Here is a 15,192-nt window from a genome sequence, read left to right as displayed (position 1 = left end):
CAAGGTGGTGGAAAGTGGAAACTAACAGATAAGATTGTTTCAATGAAACACAAAAATAGAGTCAAGTTTACATAATTGGATGAGATGGGACATCTGAAAAAGAGCTATATATATATATATATATATAAAAATTACTACCATAAAAGATCTTTTGAAAAATAAGTTGGAGCTGGTAAAACTTACTCGTAATTGATCGAGGCATGAACACCAATATACAGAAAAATTAAAAAGAGTATTTGTTGAGGTGATACTACATACAAAACAGGGAGTGCTATGATCAAAGTAATCAGTAACCCCCTCAATGCCCGAACCACAGGCTTCTGAAGAATATTGGCCTGCCCAGCACCGCCTATTCCGCTCGCTAAGGCTGGTGATGAATTGGTGGTACTAACTTCTTACACGGTGGTAAGCTCTCAAATATTACAGGGCAATACGTTAACTGTTAAGTAACCCTCCTCGGCTTTGAAGGGGCCCCCCTCCCCCCTTCTCCCAAGACACAACTGAAGCTCTTAAGGGAAGGGTAACTTGACTTCCAGTAATGCTGGATCTCAGTGACAAAATGCGCAGGGACACAGCTGGATTGCGCTAGTTATATTTGTAGTTTTTTTTTCCTCTAGTCATTTCAAAACTTGATCAGAATAAATTGAACTATGGATTCTGCTGTGCATGTCAATCATCAATCTGGTGAATCCATGATAAATCTGGCACATGAAAACAAAAGCTATAGCAGTGAGCATGTGAAATCAACAAGATGAATTTCATGTATGAAGCAAACCAACCAAGATTGTTAATTCACATGAAAGATTGATACCATCTCTAAGGGAAATAATGAAATCATGGGGAAAATGGATTTTATTTATTTGCAAAATAAATAAATAAATAAATAAAATAAAATAAATAAAAGTTGCAAAAGCTCAAGATTGTGGACTCAAATATAGTTGAGTTGAACACACCTTGCAGCACGGACTCAACAGCTGCATTTGGAATAAGAAGCCCAACAATCCGCTGATGATCACTTGTTGTCTCTAGGCGCACAACACGTATCCTCTTATGGCTTTGACGAGCCTGTAAGAAATTTAAAACACTTAATTGGCATGTGCTTTGATATGGCCAACAATATCAGTAGGGTAAAGAAAATGAAATTTTGCATCTCAATTACAGGTATACCCAAATTTTACTCGAATTAATCATGCACTAGCAAGCATTTAGCCACAAAAGCAAAGGAAAAGAAACAATAAAAAGAAAAGGCATGCCATACCCCTGATGGGATACCAATTTTTCCCAAAAACTGTTAAACCAAGTTGATTTTTCAATTAATGATGTTCTGCTTATTATGAGCAGTACAACCAGTAAAATACCAAATTGAAAATACTCCTTTAAAAGACTTAATGACTAAAGTTGGGGAAAGCCATAAAGATTAATGGATTTGCCCAACAAAAAGGACTAAGAATTAAGTCCGCTAATCAACCAACTGAAAGTAAGTAGAATTTAGCCACTTAAAATGATCAAACATAAGAGCAATCTCACACTGAAGTATAAACATATTGCTTCCACTAAAAGTTAGTTGATCCTTTCACACTAATATTCCAAAAGCATTAAGAACCAATTTGATGATCTAAAGAAAATGTCAAGAACTTGTGTAAGAGAATAGAAAAAGCTGTAGAAATTTGAAGCAGCTGAAAACCAAAGATATGAATAGAAGAAAATAACAGTGCAGAAATAGTGATGACGAAGAAAAGCCAATGTACCAGAAGCAGAAACAGGTACCTGCTTAGAAAGGGCCTTTTCGATAGCTCCCCACACAGGAAAAATAAGTCCACCCAAAACATTCACCTCTTGTAATCTTCTCCCTACTGTACAATAGCTGCCAACTTTGCATTTTGGGCCATGCATACACTACAATATGAATACAAAAAGTTGTATAATGGCAATAAGAGTATAGTTCTAATTAAACGGTGATCTAATCAATTTAAGCATAACTTCAGACAAAAAAGGAGGAACAAATTAGCTCAAAAACTTTGACCTGGCGATGCACTTTAATCCGATAAACAAGTAATAGCAAGGAAGTGACTAATGGAGTTTTTAAAAGCTACATAAACTGCAACAAATAAACAATAAATAAGACAAGCACCTGTTTAGATGAAACATCATATTCATCTTCCCAGCCTTTACTAGCTTTCTCTATTGAAGAAACCTTCCTGTACTTGCTTTTCAACTCAGCCAAAGGCATTTCCCTGGAGAGAAGGAAATAGGGTCATGAGACTTGACTTTTAAAATGAAGAATCTTGAAGGGGGTAAAAAGTATGATCACCATTCTTTCTACCTTAGTGCTTCACCAACAGCAGGCCGAAATATTTTGAAAACTCCTGGAGTTGAACTGTGAGGAAAAATAGAAGAAAAGCAGATTAATTTTCCCACCAACATTTGGAGATATAACAGCAAATCAAACTGAACAAAAATGCTTATTCAAAAGTTCTCATATTAAAGTAACATGTAAATATCTGTCTAGTATCATATTATGAGAGCATAATGAGGATCCCAAATCATGGTAAAGCCAAACAATGGTATTTATAAAAAAAAAAAGAAAAAGAAAAGAAAAGAGAGAGAGAGAGAGAGAGAGAGAGAGAGAGAGAGAGAGAGAGAAGGTAAAAGGTATGAAAAAAGACCGCCTACCCTTCAAATGCTAAAATAAAGTGTCTCCTTCCCATCCATTCCCTCTTGGACTCATAAAAACCATCTGGATTGCAACTAAGTCCACCCTTTTGCTTCTCATCAAGTAAGTCTTTAGCAAACTATAATGGTCAAATATAGAAATCATTATTGATCTTGGGAGTACTTAACAAATATGGATTGAAGAAAAAAGTATATTTTGTAGGAATTTCTACCTCCCAGGTGATCCCACGATTGACAGTAAAGGTGAACAATACAGTGGAAGCACCAGACAATTCATCGACATGGACCGTCTGCAGATGCAATATACAAGTACGTAAATGAATTTTTATTAATAAATAATCTTGATGATAGTACCTTTGGTAGTCCCTGCAGTTCGATAGTGTTAGCTTTAACATCAACAATTCCAGAGTCAAACTGTCCTTCACTACGTGCATTATCCACAAGCACATCGAGAGTACTAATAAAAAGCTCAAAAAGTCTGAAAATTGGCAAAGAAATGTCAATGAGTATTCTAAACAATAACTTCTACCCAAACTATGGAACATGAAATCAAATCATAGACCTGTTCTGAATGTCAGGAGGCAACCCTAAAAGACGATTTAGAAAACGACCAACATCATGCATATCAGAGTCCACTATCCGACCAGAAACCTTGCCAGCATCCTTTCCATTGCCTGCGTCAAAGCACATGTTATCCTTTGACTTGAAACAGAGAAAAGAATAATCTTTGAAGACAGCAGGAAACTCCCTCCAGTGCCTGATATTCTTAGGAATTCCAAAAGCCAAAAAAAAATTCCTAAGATGTCATTTTTTAAGTGCAAGCGTATTAATGGATCAGTATGAAATATTTAGCTTTAAAATGATAAAGACAGTTAGGAGAATCCTGTAAAAACTATCTGATCAAGGCTAGCGCAATTAAGAAAAATCAACATGAACCTGAAATCGTCAAATTGAAACCCACTAGCACAAATTCTAATGTCATGTGCAATTAATAGCTGAAAAATATCAATCTTTATCCATGCTCTAAATAGATATAGTGTAGATACGTGCATTTGCAAATAAGTTGTATCAAATTTATACAATTGATTTAATCAAGCATTAAAATCATATGTCGTCTGCCTTATATAAATACCAAGGTGACACACAACATAAAATGTAATACATGTTAGTTAAGTTTTTCCAAATTAAACAAATAAAAAATAGACCATCACAAGTACTTGCCAAGAACTGTATCCCTGATGATTCCTACTGATACCAGAGCAGCTTTTGCCTTCATGATGAACTCCTGAATGGTAACTGGATTTTCAGAAGAACATCCAGGTGGGACAACTGGCAGAGGGTCCTGAAAAACTAAAAAATGAGCATATCTCTGCAACAAGAGTATTCTGAGCAAAGATCAAATTCTGAACCTGCTCCATTATCCCCCTATACATCATCATAAGGGCCTTCTTCCCAAAGTAGCTATCATAATTAAAAGCGCTCAGAGATGGCCCAGCCCTGTATAGATGAATTGGTAACATGAATAATAGCATCGAATTTAAGTAGGATACATATTCCAAGAAAGTATCCAGTTCAGAATAACCTCACCTTCTATCTCCTTGTGTTAAGGCACCTAGGGATTCTAGTCTCTTTGCAACTATTGACGCAAAGCGGCGTTCACCACCCAGGTTTGTGAACAAAAGCCTGAGTTATGAATGAAAAACAAGCATCCTGTTTAAGAAGTAAATTAAGCATGCCAACTGTGGTGGCATTGAATTCCAAGAATCATGGATATGACATGAACTCAGAATGATATACTTTTTACACAAACTGATTCAGAAAACCATGAGTGATGATATACAGTGCATTCAACAAATGAACCTGTTGGAAAATGGTGTTATTATCCAACTCCACTATTACCATACAAACACTGAAGGTTACCATAAACTAAAGTCCGCGCATCACATATGTTTCTAACAGCCATTTATGCTAGATCATAATTTGCATTTAAGTATTTCGTTTATCTAATGTTATTATTAGTTATTAGTTCCTTATGCCTTCCAGTATCTCATATTGCAATCAAGGGTAATAGAAGGTACTATTGTACTGTGAATAGCTATCGTGATTATAAACCATTGAAGCATCTTTGATGGAGCATGCCCACATTTTCTCATGCTTTGCTAAAATTTCCAAATTTTCCTGAATTCAATGAAATTTAATCATAAAAAAATTAAAAGAATACAAAATAGCACCAAAACTAAAATGATGGTTAGATTCTTAACTAATAATGTAAATTGCAGTTCACAATGGGCTCTAAGACCCAAATAAACTGACCATACCACAGTTAACAACACCCCTGTTATTTCAACCATCAAATAATAAGCATTCTTCTAAATTTTGTTTATTAACCTGTAATGAGGTGTTCTAGACCAAAAAGGGCCAGAAAGATAAATATAGCATTTCATGTGGTGCGGATCCAAAACGGCTTCCTTTCAGCAAAGAATAATGGTACCCTCAGCACTAGGAAGAGATGTGATATAATAAGAGAAAATTAAACACATTAAATAGTGTAAATATTTTCACATAAAGGGTAGCTCAACCAGCTATGCTTCATAAATATATACCAAATAACAAATGGAACATACTTCCGCTAATTATGCATTAAATCAAACACTAAAATATAATAAACTTTAATCAAGCATGCAATTTACTTTTTTTACGATCAACATTTTTATCATTTATAAAAAAATTTAAAAAAATTTAAGCTAATTATTCTGTAACAAATCTTAGTGAAGTTTACTTCAAATATAGAATTATATTACATCAAATTGATTACATTTTAATGAATACTATAGTTATTAATGTCCATGAAGTAATTTAATCAATCTCATCAATGTCTCAAATACAAATTTTGATTAATTTTAATTGAACTAACTTAACAAAAAATATATATTTTCCAATCAATCTTTGAAATTCAACCATAAAAAAGATATTGATTTGACATGTGAAATACGTGCATTTATTATTTTCAAATAATTTCTAAGGTTATTTGATTTTTTTATCAAAAATTTTTAGATATGGACATACGAGATATTTTAGGACATTGCAGTTGAGTAAAAGGGAAATCTTAAGTCATGTGCAAATGACTTAAACAGACATGCCTTTTCTATTAGCTTTCACATCACCTTATATAAGATATATTGCAAATGACATGTAGAAACAGGGCATTCAAGGATAATCTCATCCATATGTAGGTTGGACTGGCTGGAAAAATCAGATGGTCAAAACTGAATAGTATTGGAGGATCTAAGAGATAGCAGGACATCTGAGAATTACACTTTCAAATCTTCAAATTTCCTACAATTTTTACAAGGATAGGGGTTTTCTTGCAGCATCGTAACAGCTTAGAATTTACAAACAAAACCATTAAACTTACAATTGAGAGAAATTAGCCAATAAGAATGGTCTTACAGAGTATATGATAAAATAACAAAGATGGGGTAATTAGCATGTATGAGAAATAGATGAGCTTAAGGAATACCAATCTACCTATATTCAGGAGCAGATGCTTGATTAGAACGATGAGTTCGGCCAAACTGTTGTATGGCACGGTCAGCACTCCAAGGAAGTTCAAGAGTTAAATGAACTCTTCTTTTCTGGCATGTGAAAGTTCACATGTTGAGAAATAAACATTAAATTTTTGAAGCTATATTTTTCAGAAGTCTATAATCTCACAAAAAATGAAAGAATTCAATTTTTGAAAAGCCAGAGTCATCTTAGAGCAATACCTGATTTGAGGCCCTTCTATCAGCCTGAAGTGAGACACCAGCAGATCCAGCTTCAGATATGATAGCAACCAGTTTTTTACCATCCATAAATAATTGTTTCTCATGCATGTTCACCATTTCCATGGCAACATCCTTTCTGTAACAAAGTTTCTTTGATGTCAATGGAATTAATGCAGATAAAGAAACAAGGTCCATAAAATCACGGCTCACGTGTTTCGAGCTTGATACACAACACCTTTTCCACCTGCAGCCCTTACTAGCATACCTCGTCGGCCAGTCATTTCTGCAACGTTTTCTGGGCCTCCCAGCTGCAGGTAATCATGTGAAGCATAATTTCAGGTGATACAAAATTTGATAAGTGGTAAATCAGATACCTCTAGGCTACAAAACAATGGAGGAAGCTGCTGATATTAACAGCAAAGTATATACAAAATATCATACCAATTTTGGATGAGACACTGATCAGTGTTAACTCATCACTTCAGCTTACAAAAGAAATAAAGAGAAAAAGAAAACATTGCATATGCGGAGTCAAATTGTAATCTAATAAAGTTGTGAACTGTAAACAAATATCACCAGAAAAGCCACAAGGCAAATGAACTAAACAGACAAAACAGCAGCATACAATAGGTACTAGAATTTTGTCAAACCTACAGGAAGAAGAGAACTAGAATAGCCACTAGTTAACCAGGAATCATCCTATTATGAAAATAGCATTTCAAAATAACTTAAATCATATGAATCACTATCCACATTTGCAATATTTCCTATACCAGGCAACCTCTGATTTGCAATCACATGCAAAACCTAAGTATGAAACTATGAAAGGAAGACATTTCTTCCAAATATGTAAAAAGCACAGGGAGAGTTAATTAGTTTGGAAATTCATTTTGTAGATCTTTACAGAAAGAATTAACCAAGGTAGAATATAAAGGTAAAGAACAGCTGTGCTCCATCTAGTTTCAAGATATAGAATTCTTCTCCCTCTAATTGATTAAACTAAAAAAACTAACATATCTTGAATGATTAATCATAATGTTTCAAATCAAGATATTGCACCAAATAAACAGAACATCTATAAGAAGCATTTTCATTCAAATTTCAATGAGTGGACAATTAACATAGTATGACATGTAAGTGTTGAAGCATTCCCCACATTCTATCCAAACGAAATTTGTTCTTTGGAAGGATTTTGAAATAAAAAATAGGAATCAAACTTTCAGCTTATGATTTTTGAGTTCCAAATCTATTTTGCATGTAATAACACAACTAAAAAGAAAATGAATACCTTGTATTTACCTTAAATTGCTCTGGAACATAAGAATTGAGAAATACTACAGCTAAAACAAAACAATAGTGACAACAAGGATTTAACCTGATCAATAATATCATCGAGAGGATTGTTAGGCAGGTCCAAACCACGAATAATGTCCAATATCTTCAATTTACGTTCTTCAGCTGCCTCGTACCTAATCATTTATCCATTAACTCTGTACTGCAATGAAAGTGATTGCTCAAACATTATCATGACACTGCAATGAAAATTCTGAGTACCTCTTAGTAAGCTCAGCTATGTAGGCATCTCTTGCCTGCAGGTAGTCTTCTGTCTTTTCTTTACATGAGTAACATAACCAATCAGCAGGTACTCCATCTGTTAATGGAGGGTCTATACAAGAGGGATGGGCCAACTGTCCACAACATGTGCAGCGAAGTAGCTTCTTCTTCTCCTGAAAATCAATAAAAAAATCAGTCACAATAGAAAAAATAAAGAAAATACAAAGAATTCAACACTCCAACACTAGAGTTACCTCTTCACCATTGCAAATGTCACAGATTTGAAAATCATAATCAGATTCAGATGAATCATGATCAGACTCAGCTGCATAAATAATATAAAATTTGAAATTATATACTGCACCATTCACCCATTTTAAATACATTTTACGTTGAGCACTACACATGCATTTCTAATAAAGTTGTCTGGCTAAAAAATTGGAAGAAATTTATTTTAAGGTCCGCCATAGGATGACCATTTATGTTCAGAGTTCTTGTTAAAAGTGACCAGTTTCTTGTCAGCACCATTGTTAAATCAAAGGTTCTACCAAAAGTGTATTATATTCTGAGGCAGTAAGGCCGATGTCTTTAATACCCAATATAAGGATCCAAAACAATAACTACATCAACTTTGGTACGTATACTTATAGATAATCACCGGAATCTAAAATGATATAACTACCGTAACAGCAACCTCCTAATTCATTTTCATTTATTTTTTAGCTGCCAGCCATAACCCTTTTCACCCACCCTTAGTATATATTATAGATCAACCAAACAAGAATTTGACAAATCTGCAAAAGGGATCATAAGAGGGCTTACAGGCAAAGGCCAAATATGATTTATAACCAAATAGGAATCTTATAAATCAGGTCTTACAAAAACAAGGTTCAGACTAAATACTTAGTTAATTTGCCTCATTTGTCATCCACTTCTATTATCATCATGATCAACAAAATAGACTCACTTAGAGACTCCAGATCATTTTCGCTGTCACTTGTAACATTCCATTTCGCAATCTTTCGCACTCTTCCTTTAAACGATACATCTGGGTTTGCTGTATGCCTCTTCCGCTGAAGTTCTTTAACACTTTCTTCACCTGAGAACATGTAAAATAAAAAACTGGAAATGAGTATGGTGTTCTGAAATGGCAAAAAATAAGAGTTGAGAACAACCTGATACTGGGTCAGGTTTTGGAGGCAAAGGGTAGTTTTCCTCCACAAGTTTAAGCAACAGCTCTCGTGGACCAGAAACAAAGTCATCTAGCTCAAGGCCCTGCATCATGACCAAACCAACAAAACCTTCTTATGGTGCACATTTGCTCTGGTAATTAAAATGTCAGTTATTGATGGCAAAAGATCAAATCAGCAAGAATAGTGTAACCAAAGAATGCAACCATAAACAGAGATTGAGGCACAAATGCAAAGAATAAACTTACATATTTTGTCACAGCTTCCTCTGTTCGAGCCTCTCCTGTACTCTGAAGGCCAATCACAACACACTTACCATCAGCTAATGCCTGCTTAGCTAGTCTAACAGCAGCGGGCACCTTAGCTGACATACACATGTGCCGAAAGAAGCGCTGAGGGAATTAAAAGAATCAAAATAAAAGTTAGGCTACGTCATAACACATAAGAGATGAAAACATCGCAGCATCAGAGCATGATATTCCTAGAAATTTACAAACACTATACCTGGTGGCTGGACCAGTATAACCGCCACACCTGATTAGGATTGGGCTTCTCCTCTGAAAGAAATGTGCTCGCAGACAATAGTTCAACACGTAATTCGGCCCAAAATTCTGCTGCCTTCTTATACATTTCCTAATAATGAATACAAAACATTTTAATGAAAACATATCAAAATCACCACAACCAGGCACCACACAGTAAACCAATCAAATCAAGTTAACATAAAAAAACCATGGCAATAACAAAAATTTCGAATCAAATTTTAGTACAAGTTCACTGAAATCATGCAGACTAATTGATGAGATCAACAATTCAGCATACAAACATCAACTCTGACAAATGGAATCAGAGGATATTAAGCCGTAGTGGCTTCATCTCTGAGAAGGAACATAACCCAACTCAAGCATTTGTAGTTGAGGATTTGAATAATTATGACAACACCTAGTAGAAAGCTGAAGTAAAGGCCCACATATCTCGCACAGAACTTTATACAGCAAAAGATATGGCAGTATACCTTCATTTTCTCTTCCAACGGTGCTTCGATCACTTCAAATTCTACACCTTTAAAGCTTAAAGTACGACAAACATACATCCCCCTAAACAATGCAAAGACATTCAATAGTAGAAACAACAGAAAACACAAGGTAAGCATCTACAAATTTACGCATTCTCTAACCTTGCCTTCATGTCCATTGCAACAAGTTCCAGCGCGCCAACACCACCTTTGTCAAGAGCCTCTACACAAATTTACCAATTACCATGTCCAATGAGAGAGAGAGAGAGAGAGAGAGAGAGAGAGAGGATAACCAGACACAGACAAAAGGAAATAGATAAAAAATCAGTTTAAAATTGGCATAGTTGCCCAAGCTTAAACATATTAAATTTTTCATGCATGTCGATAGAATCATTGTTGTAATAAGCATGCTAAGGCATAATGGTGAACATGAATAGTATTAAGCATAATCAGTATTGATTTTTAAATGAAAGTTCTTAATGTTATGAGTAGGTTCCTATCCATATCCTAGTAGAGGATCAACTTTGAAAAAATTTACACACAAACACACACACACAAGAATCTGAACCCACAAAACAAAATAGTTGGAAGCGTACAAAGAGTTGGCCAAAAAAGCAAACCTAAGAAGTCATGGAATCGAGGGAAACACGTTCCAGCACCCCAGAGGCCAAGGCGAACCATGTAACCCATGTTACGTGACTCAGATGCACCAGTTGCAGAGCAATAAACAACTCGGGCTTCAGGTAATCGAGCCTGCCAATAGAAAAGCTTATACTTTACAGTAACAAAGTGAGACAAGCAATTGGATAAAACAAGGACAAAATTTAAAGCAGAAACAGCAATGTTAGACAAACTTCAGCTAATTCTAAGGACTTAACCTTCTCTGATTTCAAATGTAAATTTATGAAGTTTAACAATATACATGCATATATAACTTGAACAAGATAACACCATAAGATGCCATCACTGAATTTCCAAAAAAAAAAAAAAATGAAGTTCAAAAAGATCTAAAAGGCATTTCGAATTTTAAGAGGGAGCCTTTTACACCTAAGATATGGTTTTAAATTGAAATTTCATCTTGTAATAATGGCACAAAGAAAGCTTCAGGTTCAGTTTATATTGCATAATGTTAGTAATAAATCTTCAAAATATCACACAATGCAAATTTTATATGTTTATATAGAGACAAAATTATTTCATCAATTTATGCACAAAATCATGGCTAATAAGAAAAGCAAAATATTTATCCACAATCTAGTATGTACAATATAAATTTAATGGCAGGTATTAGACACCTGGAGCTCAAGGACTGCTTCACCAGTACGAGTAGCTTGACTTCCTGCTTCAGGAATCAAATTTTTGGCCTTGTGACACTGCAATGGATTGTGCAAAATTAATAGAGATGTGGATCACAGAAGATATTCAAAAAACAATACGGAGCAGCCAGGTGTGTTTCACAGAAGGTGCAGGTAACAGGAAGGATGGCCAAGTTAAAAGGAACAGAAATATACAACAATCATGCATTCCAGTACCTCATCAAACACCACAAGACCATCAAAATTTGAACCACACCATTGCAATAATTGCTGCAAACGAGAGCGTCCCTTCTCGGACGATGCTATCAGGCTACTGTATGTTAGAAAAAGGACCCCATCTTTGATACCAACAGCTTTGGAATCAAGCTTAGAGTAAGGGAGTTTATTCAAAGCATGCACTGCATCCAAAGAAGTGAAAACTAATTTATCCATCAGCATATGCTGGGTACAAGTCTATGTAGGTCAATAAATACCTGAATTCTTTTTGAACAATTTAAACAAACTCAAAAAAATACTAAAGAACTGGCATGATACCTATCATTCAGTATGTAACGCACTAAGCTCACAAAAAGGACTTTAACTTCTGAATCTTTTTTTTTATTTTGTTTTTTTTTTCTTCCTTTTTCTATTATGTAGAGTCAAATTTCTCATGTATTATAACAGATCAGGATCAATTTACAGAACAATTGTGCACAAAGAGAATGGAGGTACCTTAGGAAACTATAACTCTATAAAAAGCTGAAGTATACAAAATACTAGCATGGGAGAAGTGGGTAGCATACACTAGAGAAATAGATGAGCAAACATAGATGGCACTGTTTCACAAGATAATCAGAACTCGACAAGCAAACAAATCATGTTAAATGTGCCTTAAGATTCAATGCTCTATACCTTCCACAGGCATAGCACCCACATCATCTAGATCCCTGCGTGCATCAAACTTCAAGTCCGAACCAACAGAAATCCACCTTAAGGATATTCAACAGAGGAAACAAAAGCAAGCCAAAGAGAAGAGGTGAATATAGAACATGAACAGATAATAATAATAACAGAACAAATTTTCATATAAGAAAACATGGAAAAAATTCAGGCATCTACAATGAGTTATTTAACTGAGGTGCGCAGAATTTTCCATTGAAAATACTCACAATGCTTTATGCCTCCCATGTTGCCAATTTTCCCATATCAGTCCAGCAATAGTCCGACCCTTGCCCACACCAGCTCCGTCACCAATAAAGAAACCTGCTCTTGCACCACTTTGGAGTTTGTGAAGATGCCTCTGTCATTGAAAATGATTGCGCTACTGTCACATCTACTTAGTAAAACCTGGCACAAAAACCGTAAACACGTAATAGGAACTTAAAACGGGTAAAAGAAGGTGACCTGGCAGGCATAAACTATTGTTTCAATCTGCAAACATGAAAGTGCCCTGGACTTCTCCAATTCGTCCTTAATTTTCAGATCATATGTTGGTTCCGGAGGCTGCACAGCAGACAAGGATGATGTTTCCACAACTGGGTCTGGATGAGGATAACCAAGAGATATCTTCAGTGGTCGCTGAAATGAGTCCACAGACAATAAAAATATTCTATAAATCAACAACATAAGCCAAATATTGTTACAAGCAAAAAATTCAAGAGAATAAAATCCATAGTAAAAGATCCTTTGTCACCAAAACAAGGTTCATACAAAGATTCAAATAAATAAGACTTACATAATCCATAAAGGTTTCTCCAGCAGTACCACCTTCATCTTCTTCTCTCTCCACATCAATGGCAACCTAAAATTCAAATAGAAAATTAAGGGATGAACAATGAGTTGCTAAAGAATAATCAAGGTTTCAGAATGAGCAGATAAAGAATATTCATACAAGCAGGAGATATATCCTTGCAGTTCATGTAATAGATGTGACTCCCACCTCCGACAACCAACATATAGCACCCAAGTCAGCACATTTATAACAAAAAACAAAGTCCAGCTAATGCTGATTATTTCTCGCAAAGAAACTGTGTGTATCCCTGGCTAATAATAATTGTACCAAATATTTCAATGGACAATAAGTTACATTCAAATAGAGTCACACAAAGTGGCGGTAAACCATGGATTTGTAAACAGCATTTTCAGCATAATCTAACTAGGTGACACATTTCTGCTCAATGTTGATGGTACATTTGCAGATTCAAAGCATGGTAGAGAACTATCTGAAAGCCTTGCATTCCTCAAATCACCATACATAATCCTATCTCTCTCAACAAAGTTACTCAACCCTTAATCATTTCCAAATAAACTGGAAAAGAGGCAACATGTTTTGTTCATCCATTTTGCAGTAGGCATTCCTATCTTGAGAACCATTTTGTCTACAAAAGTATTTAGCGTGCAGAAAATGGGTTCCTTTTAGCCCAAACTTACAAACATATAGATAAAATCGAAGAGAAGGTGATTACGCACCTTTAAAGCATTTCAAACCATTGTCAAGTAGCTCTTTAACTCGGACATCAGAAATATCTAATCTCAATTGTAACATATTTGTCTAAGATAAACTAATAAATTATCAAGAAAAGGCCATCTGACATTCAGAAAAGAGCAGGTAAGACAAAAGGCATCCCTTCAAACCAATGAAAACACCGCATTTGCAGTAAATGAATGAAAAGAACAAGTTACTGGACAATTACCTCGTTGATTTCCTCAAGGGGCTCGGAAAGGAGGCCAGGGAGGGCGGAGGAGGAGGTAGAAGAGGCCAAGTAGTGTTGGACTTTGGAAAGGTCGACAGCGAGGTCAACACCGCACTGGGGGCAATTGAAGCGATTAAGGCCATGAGGGACGTTGAGGATGGCCTTGCATCGGGCGCAAGGGAGTTGGATCTTGGAAGGATCGATGCCCTGGGCTTGAGGCGGGGGGCGACGTGGGGGTCCGCCAGTCATCATAAGCTCCGGCGGGAGCATCTGGGCGAGCTGGCACTTGGGGCAACTAAACTCCACCATCCCCGGTGCCACAGTGAGGATAGAGTGGCACCTCGCGCATCGGACCTGGCAACTTCCAGGGGGAGGCGGTGGCGGAGGGACGGGAAGAGGCGGAGTGCCGGAGGGTTGGCCCATAATGGGGGGGTTTTGGAATTGGGAGAAGGGGAAAGAAGGAGAAGGAGAAGGAGGAGGGCAGGGCAGCGAGGGGGAGGGCGTTGTCCGATGTGGTTCTTCTCGGCCTCGGGTTGTGTCACATCATCTCCGGCTCTTTGTTCACGCGGGCCTTGCTTTGCTTTGCTGCAGTGGGACGAGGAGGTGGTGTTGGTGTTTTTGGGTTGGGGTTGGGGTTGGGGTTGCGCCCAAAGGACTAATGACACGAGTTACAATAGATTCAAGTCTCTTCACAAAAAATTCTATTTATTAGGCAGGCACCTACTACGAGTGACCTGCTTCATATGCCTTTGCAACTCATCCATCATCCGTATATTCACATTGAAATGTTATTATTATACAATTAATTAATTAAACAATTTCTCGTTTAAATTTTTAAAGACAACAAAATTACAAGCAATGGATAGCAAGATTAATGAGAACCATTTTATCTTATTTTAAGAAATTTTTTTTTTTTCTTTATCTTACCGTCCCATGGATTGGTTAATTACAAATAATTTTGGTTTTCCTAGTTTTATCCTAAGAAATTCTTCTTTTAGTAAATTT

The 15,192-nt window shown here is 36.0% G+C and overlaps 1 protein-coding gene across 1 annotated transcript; it reads right to left on the bottom strand.

Moving 5' to 3' along the window:
- Positions 1-497: 497 nt before the first annotated feature.
- LOC120249261 (protein FORGETTER 1) lies at positions 498-14,842 on the bottom strand. Its single transcript, XM_039257769.1, has 32 exons — positions 14,188-14,842; positions 13,230-13,295; positions 12,899-13,072; positions 12,664-12,794; positions 12,407-12,483; positions 11,732-11,913; positions 11,495-11,572; positions 10,820-10,952; positions 10,362-10,422; positions 10,200-10,281; positions 9,689-9,817; positions 9,433-9,576; positions 9,170-9,269; positions 8,962-9,093; positions 8,249-8,319; positions 7,995-8,167; positions 7,816-7,909; positions 6,651-6,748; positions 6,441-6,576; positions 6,202-6,308; positions 4,261-4,356; positions 4,083-4,170; positions 3,895-4,015; positions 3,236-3,347; positions 3,028-3,151; positions 2,886-2,963; positions 2,674-2,792; positions 2,324-2,377; positions 2,132-2,234; positions 1,768-1,896; positions 954-1,065; positions 498-701 (listed from the first exon to the last, which is right to left on the bottom strand). The coding sequence occupies exons 1-32, from the start codon at positions 14,608-14,610 to the stop codon at positions 670-672; spliced, it is 3,759 nt and encodes a 1,252-aa protein (XP_039113703.1). The 5' UTR covers positions 14,611-14,842; the 3' UTR covers positions 498-669.
- Positions 14,843-15,192: the final 350 nt, after the last annotated feature.

The sequence above is a fragment of the Dioscorea cayenensis genome, chromosome 19 (genome assembly GCF_009730915.1).
Source record: "Dioscorea cayenensis subsp. rotundata cultivar TDr96_F1 chromosome 19, TDr96_F1_v2_PseudoChromosome.rev07_lg8_w22 25.fasta, whole genome shotgun sequence".
Taxonomy (NCBI): domain Eukaryota; kingdom Viridiplantae; phylum Streptophyta; class Magnoliopsida; order Dioscoreales; family Dioscoreaceae; genus Dioscorea; species Dioscorea cayenensis.
This window is presented reverse-complemented; position numbering and strand designations above follow the sequence as displayed.

Bases quoted from the DNA above. Each gene is read 5' to 3' on its own strand.
- LOC120249261 (XM_039257769.1), bottom strand. From the start codon at position 14,610: ATGGGCCAACCCTCCGGCACTCCGCCTCTTCCCGTCCCTCCGCCACCG. The intron at 4,016-4,082 runs GTTCAGAATTTG...TTAGTTTTTCAG, and splicing joins ATAGGGGGATAATGGAGCAG to GACCCTCTGCCAGTTGTCCC. The intron at 2,378-2,673 runs GTAGGCGGTCTT...TTTTCCTCACAG, and splicing joins TTTATTTTAGCATTTGAAGG to TTCAACTCCAGGAGTTTTCA.